General features: G+C 36.8%; 1 protein-coding gene across 1 annotated transcript in view; it reads right to left on the bottom strand.

The window, feature by feature from the left end:
- Pam (peptidylglycine alpha-amidating monooxygenase) overlaps positions 1–14,681 on the bottom strand; it is a 141,260-nt gene that overhangs the window by 100,157 nt on the left and 26,422 nt on the right. Inside the window, exons 4-5 of the mRNA XM_033767513.1 lie at positions 11,075–11,160; positions 9,347–9,430 (exon numbers count right to left, since the gene is read on the bottom strand). Coding sequence (XP_033623404.1) covers positions 9,347–9,430; positions 11,075–11,160 — 170 coding nt within the window. The remainder of the gene's footprint in view (positions 1–9,346; positions 9,431–11,074; positions 11,161–14,681) is intronic.

Consider the following 14,681-nt stretch of genomic DNA (forward strand, 5'->3'; position numbering starts at 1 on the left):
AACCCCGAAAAAAAAAAAAAAAAAAAAAGAATATATAAAGAACTCAAAAAAAAATCAGACCCTGCAAATATAAAGACCCAGTTCAAAAATGGGTATTTGAAAGGAACAGTCATTTCTCAGACAAAGAAATAAAAGCAGCAAATAAACATATAAAAAATGTTCAACATCATTGATCATTCGAGACATGCAGATGAAAACCACACTGAGATTCCACCTCACCCCAGTAGGAATGGCTGCTATCAATAAATCAACTAATAACAAATACTGGCAGGGTTGTGGGGAGATAGGAACTCTTCTTCATTGCTGATTGGAGTGCAGAATGGTGCAACCACTATGGAAATCAATATGGAGACACCTCAAACTACTAGGATTAGAAGTCCCATTTGATCCAGCTATTCCTATGCTGGGTATCTTTCCAAAAGAATTAATAGAATCATTCCACAGTTAAAAATGCTCACCTATGTTTATACTGGCAGAGTTTGTAATAGCTAAAATTGAAAAACAGCCCAATTGTCCATCAGCTGGAGGCTGGATAAAGAAGATGTGTGTGTGTGTGTGTGTGTGTGTGTGTGTGTGTGTGTTTTATAAAATGGAGTACTCCTCTGCCACAAAGAACAAGAAACTAGAGACATTTATAGCTAAGTAGACACACATTGAGGCCATACTCTTAAGTGAATTTAGTAAATCACATGAGTAAATACTAAGTAGTTACTATGGTATGAAAAGCTAAAAGTTTAAATAAGGATCAAATGTGTAACTGATGTTGTGTAATAGGAAGAAAAGGTCTAAAAGAGTAGAGGAAGTATGGGAAAGGTAAAAAGGAAAAAGAAAAAAATGTGAAAAGGAAAAACATGGAAACAATGTGTTTGTAAACTGGGAAGGGTGTGGGATGCAGGGAGGGCTGGGGAATGGGGAAAAATAAGAACCAATACAATGCTCCCCTGCATGTGCTCCACCAGCCCCAGCGAGGAAGGTGAGACTTGGGAAGGCTGATTGGAGATCTGCTCTCCCACCAGCCTGCTTGGGCCCATTTGGTGGGACCATGTAGCCACGCTCTCCCCTGCCTGCACCACCACCAGCTCAAGCAAGGAAGGTAGCTGGGTGGGCACTCCTGAAACACCCCCCCTTCCCCTGCTCTCAGACCTCCTGATTGTGCCAGTCCTTGGACACACTCTGCAGAGGTATAGATGGTCATAAAGGGTATTTTTATGAGCTCCCAACTTTGAACATCTTTAAAAAAGGGGTAGGGGAAACCTGTAGTAGAACTGTGTGAAGTTCAACCCTACAGGAGGTCAGTGAACTCAATCTGGGCCTTGAGGCCTGAGGTCAGTCTGAGTTGAGGGGATATGCCATTGGCTAGCTAAGATCAGAGGACTTGGTTCTGCACATGGCTGCACACGTGGTATATTATAACAGCAGAGTTATAGTCTGAAAGAGGACCTTCAAATTCATTTTTTTCTTTCTTTTCCTCATTCCACTCTGCAAATTCTTTCTTTTTTCTGTCCTCTTTCTCCAACTTAGTCTCTTGCTCCACCATATCTGTCCCTCATCTTCCTTTCTGTTTCTGATCCTGCCCTAACTCAGATTTCTTTTTTTATCATTTCTTCTTTTTTCTTTATGTTCTTCTCTTCTGTCATTTTAGCTCACTCATGGGTCAATAGTTTCAAGGGAAATTGAGCCCCTATTACTGTTAAGGGGATATATTCTTGAATTCTGTCCATGCCTTTTGAATTTAATAGTTTCCTAAAGAGTGTATGGTCACTCTATGTCCTCTGGCTTCACTTGAAACCTTCTCCAATTCTTTGATTTATCTACTCCTCTTGTCCTAACTCTGTCTAAGCCCCCATCCTAAATGGAGATGTTATATTGAAAAGTGTATTCACTGCAAAAATATTTTGGGCTGCTTCTTGATTTTAATTTAATTCACATGGTTTAAAAGTGATAGATTAATGACTACCACAAGTGGCCAATTTGCAAGTTGCACTTGATCCTATTGTGTTGCTGATTGTATCAATTGGGATAAAGGATTGTGATTGATTTAAGAGTTGTTTTCTCTGATATTATGAAAATGAGAATGTCTATGAGTCATTAGAGACTCAAAAGCTAAAGTGCAACTATATCAGGAAGATTTAAGTAATAACCCAGAAATTAAACCAAAGACAACCCAACAACAAAAATAAAAATGAGAAAACACTTAAGCAAGACACAAAGACAGATCTCCAGACCACCAATGGCAAACAGTAGGGCAAATGAGGCTGAAAAGTCTGATAGTGAACCAGAAAGACACCCTGAACCCATAGCACAGGAAGTAACAAAACAGATCAATCAGGCTCTATAAAAATTCAAAACAGAAATAATTTCCCAGATAACCATAGAGATGGTGAGCAAAATGGAATTCATGATTCAAGACTCTAAAACAGAAACTGAGAAAAAAATAGATGAGCTCAGGACCATGATAGAAGCCAGGAAGGCCCAGCATAAGAAATGGAAACAGTGAATGCCCAACATAGGAAAGAAAGGGAATCCATAAAACAGATTCAAACAGATATCCAGAGATTAAAAACTCTACTGAAAGTGTGTGCAACAGAATAAAAGAATGCAAAGATAGAATCTCAGATAAAGAAGATAGGATTGTAGTCAGTGACCATGAAAAGAGAGATCTCTTAAAAACAGTAAGGGATCATGAGACATTGATCCAACAACTCCTAGATGATGCAAAGAAGAATAACATAAGACTGATTATGAATCCATGAAGTAGCAGGAGAAAATACAAATGAATTAAAAAAGCTGTTCACAGAATTAATGACAGAAAACTTGCCAGAGGGGAAGGACTTGACATACAGATAAGTGAGGCATATAGGACCCCAACTAGCCACGATCAAAAAAAAATTTACACCTAGACATGTAATAATCAAGAAACCCAGAAACCCGACAGAAGAACAAAAAACTACAAGCAGTAAGAGAAAAGAAACAAATCACATGCAAAGGAAAGTCCATCAGAATCACAGCAGACTTTTCAACACAAACCCTCAGGTCAAGGGGAGCCTGGAGTGAGGTATTTCAAGACCTAAAAGAAAACAATCTCCAACCTAGACTGATGTATCCTGCAAAATTCTCTTTCAAAATGGATGGGGAAATAAGATACTTCTGTGACAAAGAACACCTGAAAAACTTCATGAATATGAAACCACCACAACAAGGAATTCTAAACAATATCCTGGAAAAAGACAATGAAGTTCACAATACCATGAGGCCCAACAGAGCAAATCAAATAGGAAAGGGAAGAAACTAAAAGGAGAGGGCAAAAAATTTAAAAGAGTCAACAAAAGGAAAATAACATGACAATAATAAGTCATTACATATCAGTTATAACCATTAATGTCAATGGCCTCAATTCACCAATCAAGAGAAATAGACAGGCAGAATGGATTAAGAAGCAAAATCCAACAATATGTTGTATACAAGAAACACACCTAGTGCAAAAAGAAGCCCATAGACTGAAAGTGAAAGGATGGAAAACAATTCTCCAGGCCACAGGAGCCCAGAAAAAAGCAGAGGTAGCAATTTTATTTGCAGATAAAGTAAATTTCAAACCAAAACTGATTAAGAAAGACAAGGCCACTACATCCTTGTAAAGGGAACAATTCAAGAGGAAGAGATGACAATCATAAACATATGTGCACCAAATATTAATGCCACCAACTATGTAAAAGAAATATCAAGTAACATGAAAAACCAAATAAGCACTAATACAATTGTAGTAGTGGATCTGAACATCCCACTATCACAAATAGACAGATAGATTATCTAGGTTGAAAATCAACAACAAAATACTAGAATTCAACCAAGCTTTTGAACGCATGGACTTATTGGACATCTATAGAGTGTTCCACCCCACAAAATCAGAATATACATTCTTTTCAGACATGGGTCATTCATCAAGATAGACCACATACTAGCTCACAGAACAGATCTGAATAAATGCAAAAGAGTCAAAGTTATCCTCTGTATATTATCAGATCATGCTGCAATCAAGCTAGAGATCAATAGCATAAGAAACCATACGAACTTCACAAACACATGGAAATTGAACAACACTCTCCTGAACAATCAATGGGTCACAGAGGAAATTAAAGAAGAAATTAGACAGTTTTTACAAATAAATAAAAATGCCAATTCAACATACAGGATTCTATGGGCCACAATGAAAGCAGTTCTACGTGGGAAATTCATAGCACTCAATGCCCCCACTAGAAAAGCAGAGTGAGCTCAAATAAATAACCTAATGATGAATCTTAGACTACTAGAAAAATAAGAGCAAGAACAACCCAAAGCTCAAAAAAGAGAGGAAATTATAAAGATTAGAGCAGAAATCAATGCAATGGAAACTAAGAAAATGATACAAAAAATAAATGAATCAAAGAGTTGGTTTTTTGAAAGAATAAATAAAATCAATAAACCCTTAGCTAACCTTAACAAAAAAAGGAAAGAAAAGGCTCAGATGCATGCAATCAGGAATGAAAAAGGCGAAGTCACAACAGATCCAACAGAAATCCAGAAGATAATTAATACCTAATTTGACAACCTGTACTCTAACAAAATGGAAAACACAGAAGAAATAGACCAATTTCTATGTACTTGTGAATTACCAAGTTGAACAAACAACATAAAAACATTTTAAACACCCCAATTACAATCAGTGAAATTGAAAATGTAATTAAAAATTTACCAACAAAGAAAAGACCACATCCTGATGGATTCACTGCTGAATTTTACAAGACATTTAGAGAACAATTACTACCTTTACTCTGAAAATTTTTCAGTGAAATTGAAAGGGAAGGAATACTTCCAAATTCATTCCTAGAAGCAAGTATCACTTTGATTCTCAAACCAGGGAAAGATGCAACTAAAAAAGAGAACTACAGGCCAGTCTCCTTAATGAATATAGATGCAAAATTCCTTAATAAGATACTAATAAAGAGAATACAGAGGCTCATGAAGAAGATCATACATCCTGACCAAGTCAGATTTATTCCAGGGATGCAAGGATGGTTCAACATATGTAAGTCAATTAATGTAATACACTATATTAAGAAAGTCAAGGACAAAATCCACATGATCCTCTCGATAGATGCAGAAAAAGCATTAGACAAAATTCAACACCCATTCATGAGAAAAACCCTGCAAAAATTGGAATAGATGGTCTATATCTCAACTTAATAAAGGCTATCTATGAAACCAACAGCTATGAAAAACCAACAGCCAGCATCATATTAAATGGCCAAAAACTCAAAACTTTCATGTTAAAATCAGGAACAAGACAAGGATGCCCACTATCACCACTCCTCTTCGATATAGTTCTGGAAACATTAGCCACAGCAATTAGAGAAGAAAAAGAAATTAAAGCAATAAAGATAGGAAAGGAAGAAGTTAAACTGTCATTATTTGCTGATGATATGATACTCTGTTCAAAAAACTCCACCAAAAGACTTCTAGACTTAATTGATACTTTTAGCAGAGTAGCTGGATACAAAGTCAACACCCAAAAATCAATAGCCCTCTTGTACACAAATAACAGACTCCCTGAGAGAGAAATTAGGTAAACAATTCCTTTCACAACAGCATCCAGAAAAATGAAGTATCTAGGAATCAATCTAACAAAAGAAGCAAAAGACATCTACACTGAAAACTACAGCACTCTGAAAAAACAGATCCAAGAGGATATAAGAAAATGGAAAGATATCCCCTGCTCCTGGCTAGGAATAATCAACATAGTGAAAATGACCATACTACCAAAACTGCTATATAGATTCAATGCAATGCCAATTGAAATTCCAACACTATATTTCACAGAACTAGAAAAAAGAATCCAAAAATTCATTTGGAACTATAAGAGACCTAGAATAGCAAAAGCCATCCTAGGCAACAGACACATGGCAGCAGGTATAACAATTCCCAATTTGAAACTATACTACAAAGCCACTGTGATAAAAACAGCATAGTACTGGCAAAGAAACAGACCTAAGGATCAGTGGAACAGACTGGAAGACACAAAAACAACTCCAGATATACTCAGCTACCTCATCTTTGACAAAGGAGCTGACCCTCCTCAGTGGAGGAAAGATAAACTCTTCAGTAAATAGTGTTGGAAAAACTGGATCTCAACCTGCCAAAGATGAAAACTGGATCCTTATTTTTCAGCATGCACTAAATTAAAATCCAAGTGGATTAAAGATCTAAATATTAAATCAGAAACTCTAAACTTGCTGGAAGATAAGTTAGACAGAACTCTTGAAGAAATTAGCATAGGAAAAGACTTTATGAACAAATCCTCAGTAGCACGGGAACTAGCAGAAAGAATCAAAAACTGGGATCTCATCTTATTAAAAAGTTTCTGTACTGCAAAAGAAATCATCAACAGAACTAGGAGACAATCTACAATGTGGGAAAAAATTTTCACCAGCTGCTCCTCAAAGGACTACTATCTAGAATATATAAAGAACTCAAAGCAACACCCCCAAATATAAAGACCCGATTCAAAAATGGGCATCTGAAATGAACAGACATTTCTCAGACAAAGAAGTAAAAGCAGCAAGTAAATATATGAAAAAATGTTCCACATCACTGGTCATTGGAGAGATGCAGATGAAAAAAACACTGAGATTCCACCTCACCCCAGTAGGAATGGCTGCTATCAATAAATCAACCAATAGCAAATACTGGCAGGGTTGTGGGGAGAAAGGAACCCTTTTCCATTGTTGGTGAGAGTGCAGACTGGTGCAACCACTGTGGAAATCAATATGGAGATACCTCAAACTACTAGGATTAGAAGTCCTATTTGACCCAGCTATTACTATGCTGGGTATCTTTCCAAAAGAATTAAAAGAATCATACCACAGAGATATATGCAAACCTATGTTTATAGCAGCACAGTTTGTAAATAGCTAAAACTTGGAATCAGCCCATTTGACCATCTGTTGGAAACTGGATAAAGAAGCTGTGGTTTTTCTATAAAATGGAATATTACTCAGTCATAAAGAATGAGAAATTAGATTCATTCATAGGAAAATGGATACATATGGAGGATATACTCCTAAGTGAAATAAATAAGTCACACAGTTGTAAATACCGAATAGTATCTCTGGTGTGAATAAACTATAATAGTACATAAGATCCTAATGAGATAATTGACAATGTGAAATAGGAAGAAAGGGGCTAAAGGTGTAGGGAAAGTGGGAAGTGTAGGGGAAAGCTAATAAGGAAAAAGAAAAAAATATGAGAAAAAGGAAATGAAGTGTTTATAAAGGCAGAGTGGAGAAGCGGGTGAAGGGAGGGCAGGGACAAGGGGGAAAAATGAGAACCAAGACCTGTCATGTAAAGGTACAAGACCCCAATGATGAATGTAACTGTATTGTATACCTAAAATATACCAATAAACTCAATGAGGAAAAAAACATAAGAACCGATACAAGTCATGTAAAAGTACAAGATCCCAATGATGAACGTAACTGTATTGTATACCTAAAAGGTAGCAATAAACTTAATCAAGATAAAAAGCACTAGTATATGAATCCATTTTCTCCTAGCATGTATTAAAAATTCAACAAAACTAAGAAAAATCAGGTTGAGATGTGAAGTTCAGGGTTTTAAGAGGAATAAAGGTTTGGAAAAGTATGCATGCATAAATAAATAGCTGCTGTAGTTGTCCTGTTCAGTCAGGGAAGGCTTTTTTGTCATTTTGAAAATACAATACAGCTTGGTCATTGCTTTAGAATTCATGTTCGAATCTGCCTGTTTTACTGATACAAACATGCTGAGTTTTCCAAGCAGATAATTTCTGTTTTGTTCCTCAAATGTAAACATTATTTATTTCTTTCTTTTCAACAAAACCTTACCTTGTCATTACAGAGAGTTAACGTTTTAACACAGGTTTCATTCTGTAAAGGAAAACTTATGTGGCACATGTCGAAATATACTTTTACTATGAAAGCAAATTTTATTTGGAAGCTAGGTCCATAGGCTTGGTTAACTGATCATATATGTGCCAGTATTGATTACGGTTTTTCACTGATGGACAGGAAGACTGCACCCTCATGCTGAGGCTCTTGGGACCCTCCCCCGATCACCCCCCTCTCAAGCAGGGGCCGAGTGCAATGTCGCAGGGACACAGAGACATCTACGTCTGCACTCGTCAATATGTGACGTGTTTGGAGAAGGAAGGATAAAAGGCTTGCTAGCAAACATATAATGGTAAACTAGAGAATCTGGGAGAGACCGTGGAAATCAGCAAGACACAGCAAAAAAACAAAACAAAACAAAACCAACCAACAAGCTAGAGGAGTCTGCCTAATATGTACTCATGAACAAAAGAGTGTGAATCCAAAATGCGGTTAGAATTTGGCCAAAGGAAGTGAAGGAATAGCAAGCGCCATTCTCAGTTGCCTTGGGAACCGTGCCCCTTCTTCATGTTAATTATTTTAGAATAAGAAAAGGGGCATTTAAATGACATGGTGATCACAGGAAGAGCAGCAGGTTTCTAGGAGTTCTCAGCAGTGTCTGCTGCTAGGTGGGGTCTGGAGGCACTGATGCAGTGGGGCCACGGATGAGTTCATGACATGGCCAGAGTGGATTACACATGAGGCCCGCCAGCCTGAGTGTCAGAAGCTCCCCAGCACTGCACAGCCTGCAACCTCCCAACGACGGGCTCCTAGTCAGACACAGAAACTACCAGTCCCTTTCTAGGCTTTCCGACACTGGTGCTCGGAATGAGGGGCATTGCAGAGAGAGCACAGGCAGACAAGACAAAATACTGGAAAGTAAAGAGAGACAGTGCAGTTGGATGCAAGCTTGCATATGAGAGGTAAATTTTAGCATAAAAGTTATTCCTTCAATAGTTTCAAATTAAAGGAAACATCTGAGTGAGCAGAGGATATGGGCTTTTCTTCATTTTGTTATGCAGATAAGAATACACTTTATTTGGGAGAATATCATGAGAATATCTCAGGTCCTTTTCTACTAGTAAATGTTTGTAGCACATATTTACATTCCTGTGTGGAGTTGGTACGTGTACATAACACATCTTAATTCTTTCTTTATCCATTCACGTTCCTCTTCCACCTTCTCCTCCCTCCATCTCTTGATCCTTTATCTCCCTACTTCCTATTATATATCTTTTATTTAGCTCTTAAATTATTTATACTTCAGGTTTCTCATATAAGAGAAATCATGAGTTATTTAAGCTTGTGTGTCTGATTTATTTCACTTAACATTATGGTCTCAAGGTGCATTCATTTTGAAACAATACTGAAGTGAAAGTTATGCTCAGTACAAACATTTCAAAACTTACCTCTAAAAGCACTAATATCACCATAATGCACCTGCAAAACAAAATATTTACTTCCAGTCTCTCCTCCAACTCTGAATCCAACACCTAAAAATTTACCAAAAAAGATAAGTTAGTATTTTAGAAATAGAAGTCTTAAAGTGGAGCTTGGATTACTAATCTATAAAATCCAAAGTAAAATAAAACAGAATGTAACCTATAAAACTATGTTACATAAAAACCAATAAAGTAGACATTGACCAAAATTTCTACTATGATGTGTCATTCTTTCTCAAAGCTCTACAGAACTCTATTTACAGTTCCCATTTTAGAACCAGAGTGATCATTTATACTTTAACAGGACAATTCATTCACTTTTAAAGTGGAACAAATTGAAACAGAATACTCTCCTTGTTGGTCATTTAGTAGACTACAAAAGCCATTTTTCATTTTGATTTACATATACTCATTCATTTTTATTTTCATGTTGAATATAGAAAACAGACTTCATAAAAGCGTCTCAGGGGAATTACTTTTCTTCTCATGTGAAAATGGGTATCTACAAAAATGCCATCAAAGAAATCCAGTTACTAACTCAATTCCTAAGTCCAGTATGCCAGTGAATATTCGGTGTGAAAACCTAAAAGTGTAAACAAGGATCAAAATGCATAACTGATATTGTGTAATAGGAAGAAAAGGTCTAAAAGAGTACAGGAAGTGGGAGGGTAGGGGAAAGGGAAAAAAGTAAAAGAAAAAATATGTGAAAAGGAAAAACATGGAAACTGTCTTTGTAAACAGGGAAGGGTGGAGGGGGTGAAGGGAGGGCAGGGTGGATGGGGAAAAAATAAGAAGCAAGATAAGTCATGTAAAGGTACAAAATCCCAGTGATGAATGTAGCTGTACTGTATACCTAAAGTGTGCCAATAAACTTAATTAAGAAAAGATTTCTAATGGACATTGAGTTTGCTAATGGCCTTTAAAAAAATCTAGAGATAAAGCATAGGCAGAGGAGAGTTTTATTCGGTCTGCTCTAAAAATGTCAACAAATCCATGACAGACCTTCCTAGTGGTGCTGAGACCTGTTTGGTGGTGGTTACGTAGCACAGTAAGAAGAATCTGAAGCTCATTTGAAGCAATGTGAAAGAGACATCAGCTAGGGGTTCTGGCATAAATCAGAGAGGCAAGAGAGGGGCATGTGGATCACAAGCCCACCCCAAACCATGGCAGCCTCATTCTGCCATGGAACCACATGCTCCCTTTGATATTATGAAACACGCAGGTAACAAAAGAGAGTCTAGTAATTCACTCTCACACTGAAAACTATCAGCAGCTTAGAAGTGACGTCAGAAGGCCAGCTGGGCTTTGGCATCACATTAAATACCTAGGTTCCAGGACTATAAAAAAACCTGTTTGCTGAAACAGCAATTTATTTAATTCCTAGCTCTCTTGGCTCATGAAATGCTGCTGCTGTCAAGAGCCAACGTGCCTTAGGCCAAAGGTGGCTTGAGGTATACTTGGATAGTTCCTAATTCAGTCTAAACTGTTATGAGGGCAAACTACTTAACCAAAGAGAGGCGGAGAAAATGTACCTAAGAGAAACCTTTCAACACAAAGTAGGTGACACAAGTACTTTCGGTGTGCAAGCATACTGTGGGACAGTCAACAACTGCTAGAAAGTACATTTTAATAAGTACTTCAGGGAGAAGTTAAGCATAACATTAACATAATAGTATCAAGAAGTCTCTGATGTACCTTTGGGGAGCCTGGTCGGGGGAGCATTTCTTGCCCAGGCATACAGAATATTGGCTTTATCTGTACAGGTTCCTTCATCACAAAACCTGAAACAAAAGTTGCTACAGTGAATATTTAAGTAGTGAAAGGCTTAAATCATTCTACATCAGGGGAAGCATTTAAATGCAAAGTATAACCATACATCATTGTATATTAAGAGCAGGTGAGATCCTAATGAAACCTGAAACAAACAATTTCTATACGAAGAAAGCATTTATAAAAGGGGAAGGGTTATTTTGAGTTTGTTTGTTTGACTGTTGCCTTGCATAGAACGATCGCATGTAGTAGGTGCATAATTTTTACTTTGAGATGTTCAGGTGTGGAATGCAGTCTGTATAATCAGGTAGAAAAGCAAGCATTAAATACAGAGACTATATAAACTAATGAAGTGGGAACCTAGAAGCAAACTGAAAGAAATCTCATGAATATTTTCCCCCTAGGGATCAGTGTTGTTATAAAAAAAATCTTTGGCCACAGAAACAAATAATGCCTTCAGTAATACAAGTGTACCCCACTTCACAGACTCCTGACTTTGCATATATGTTTGAAAGGGTATAAATACTGGCTGTGCAATTCATAAATTATTTTGTGCAAGTCACATAATGCTAGTGAGCCTTAATTTTCTCCTGTGTAAAGCAGGGATAATTACACTTGCCTCAGAGGTTATTCTGTAAATCAAATAAGATAAAAATGAAAAGCACTTTATAAACCTCAACACACTATACGAGCGTACTACATTATTTAATAAAACATTCGTATTATCTGAAGACTCATCACTGAGAACAGAGTTGTACAAGGAGAATATCTGGGCAGATCAGTGTATATAGAGTTCCATTTCTGTAATTCTTGGGTGTGTTCAGAAGCCCTTGAAAAGCTGAGGCCTGCATGAACATCTCTTTGAGAGGGTTATGGTGTTGAAACATGGTGATGCTGTACAGAAGGTATCCAGGATGGTCATTAGGGCATCTGGTAGGTCAAATTTGATAGATGGTAATCTAATTCCAAATCATACATGTTTTCCTAATGGCACTATAGCTCTTAGTTTTATTCTGTTATAGAATTGGATTTGCTCAAAATACTGCTAGGTAACATTTTTATGTTGCTTTTATGTTGTTTATGTTTGAGAAAACTGGGGTTAAATAGGGTTAGAGGCAGAAAATTAGGCAGATATCAAATGTTTGAAGACTATCAAAGACAAGGATAAATACAATACAGCTTTCCTCGGAAAAAGCTGGTTCACATAAGAAAAAATGAGTAGCACCCATGACCTACAAAAGAATGTGTTGGTCTCCTAAATAGCTTAGAAATTAAAGCTAGAAAACTGGAAAACACTTAAGATGCAGACATAAAAACCACTTTAAAGTCCCTTCATACTCATAGGCAGGGACTCCTACTGTGTGTCCTCCTTACAGACACAAGATGACTGGTGAATAGGGAGGGGTGGAGGGGTGGAAGGGAAGGAAGGGAAATGGGAAAAAACAAGAACCAAGATATACCTTGTACATGTACAAATTCTGAATGGTGAACATTATCTTAACGTATATGTAAAATGTACCAGTACACTTAATGGGGGAAAAAAAAAGAAAAAAAGAAGACAACTGTTGAGAACAATGGTGAGGGAACCAGAACTATGGCTAATATCCCAGTAAGGCTGGACTTAACAAATGCTTTCTCCCCCATAAATCAGGCTGCAAAAAGAGACTGTGTAATGTGTAATGTAAAACACATCAACTAGTGGTTCTTCCTGTTCACTGTCAAGTACAATATACTTATGATGAAGGATTATTACCATGTGAGAACTGTGCATCACAATGAGTGTCTGTGACATCTTCATGCCAAAGCGTATTAAAAGGCTTACAGTATTGGACAGGGTCCAAAAGCACAGTCTTTTTCTGAGCCTTAAGCTATAATCATTCAAGAAATGAGATTGTCAGATGTGATGAACTTTGTATCTCACTGCTGTGAGCTACTAAAATTTAAAGATACTGAGTGGTAATTTTCATAGCTTTCAACAAAGTTCATAAATATACAAATGCCTAACATTAATGTGATGAGTCTTAGGTTAAACAAGATAATTATTTCCTCTGATATGGAAGATGATTTTCAATTTATGACTTGAAGAAACCAGATTGAAGTATAACATTGAAAACTGGTTTAGTAAATGTTTCTGAGTTAAATACTTGATTATGACATTTACTTGCTTAAAGTCTTCTGAATGCTTCCCCAAATAACACCACAATAAATCCAAATATTATATAGCACAACACGAGGCCTTTTATGATCTTAGGCCTTGTTACTTCTCCAGACAAGGACCCTCTAGTCATGCCAACTTATTCCCACTTCTAATCTCTTTTCTCTGCTCTTCACTTTGCCCGGAATACCCCATTCTAGCTCTATGCCTGAAAAATTTGATTAACCGTCTCCTTCAAGATTCAGTTCCAGTTTTCTTCCTGAAGGAAATGTTCTCTGGTCTCATTCTATCCAACTTCTGTTCTTTTAAACTGTAACACTTGTTCTAAGTACCAGTTTAGTTATCTGTCTCTCCAATCCGACTGTGAGATTTGGGTGAGGCCTTCTCTCCATCCTATATTCCTGGCACCCGGAGTCTTGCCTGCCATTTAGTAAACATTCAATAAATGTGTGGGAAATTCTCCCTGTATGTCAGTTTTAAACTTTCCATATACAGGCTCTTAAAAGGATCAACTAAAATTGTATTCCACTGTCAAGTATAAAAAAAGAATTTAAAAATTTGGCTGAAAAACTTTTAAATATAACTGTAGCTATATTTGAACTAATGTTTGCCTTGTATTTTGTACAAACCAGATTATATTCATTCTCATCAGAACACTACAAAAGGATTACACTTTAAAGCTGAAAAAGTTCAGAGAATTTAAATAACTTCAAAAGCCACACAGCCGAACTCCTCTGGCTATCATAATCCCTTCTATCTTAATTCATGCTGTTGATTTATGGGCAGGGAATATTATATGAAGATAAACTTTGGTTGATTTTATCATTTCTGGATTCTGCAATTTGTGTATGCAATTCTAAATCAAATGTTAGATGAAACAAAGTGTTCTGATATATTCACAGAGACAACAATTTTATACTTTATTCTTTTATCAAAATAAGAGCTTCAAAAGCAAACCTTGGCTTTATTTGAAACACTGTTTTATGTTTTATAAAGAAAGTATTAAACTAAAGACTGAGTAAAGAGTCACTCACTGGAGGATGTGGAGATACTGAAAGCAACCGTAAGACTTAATGGGTGAGAAGATTAAGTGAAGAAATTGGTCCCAAAACAGATAACACAACTGAGCAGTAAAGACCTCTTAGATAAAACCTTGCAATTCTTGTTTTCTCATTTCTAGTTCTCATTTTAAAGGAAAATGGCACCATATTTTCCCACAAAAAAACGACCAGCAGAAGAGAGACAGTATTGTGCATTTTGGCATTCGAAAGAGGGTCCTACAGAAATAGAGGAGTTGTTTCTATTCTTATTAGTAAGAAGAGTCTCAAGGCTAGGAATCAGTGTAACCTTTGATCAATGGCTGTTGTAATTTCAGGC

This window comes from Fukomys damarensis, unplaced genomic scaffold (genome assembly GCF_012274545.1).
Source record: "Fukomys damarensis isolate Sample0158 unplaced genomic scaffold, DMR_v1.0_HiC HiC_scaffold_3, whole genome shotgun sequence".
Lineage (NCBI taxonomy): Eukaryota > Metazoa > Chordata > Mammalia > Rodentia > Bathyergidae > Fukomys > Fukomys damarensis.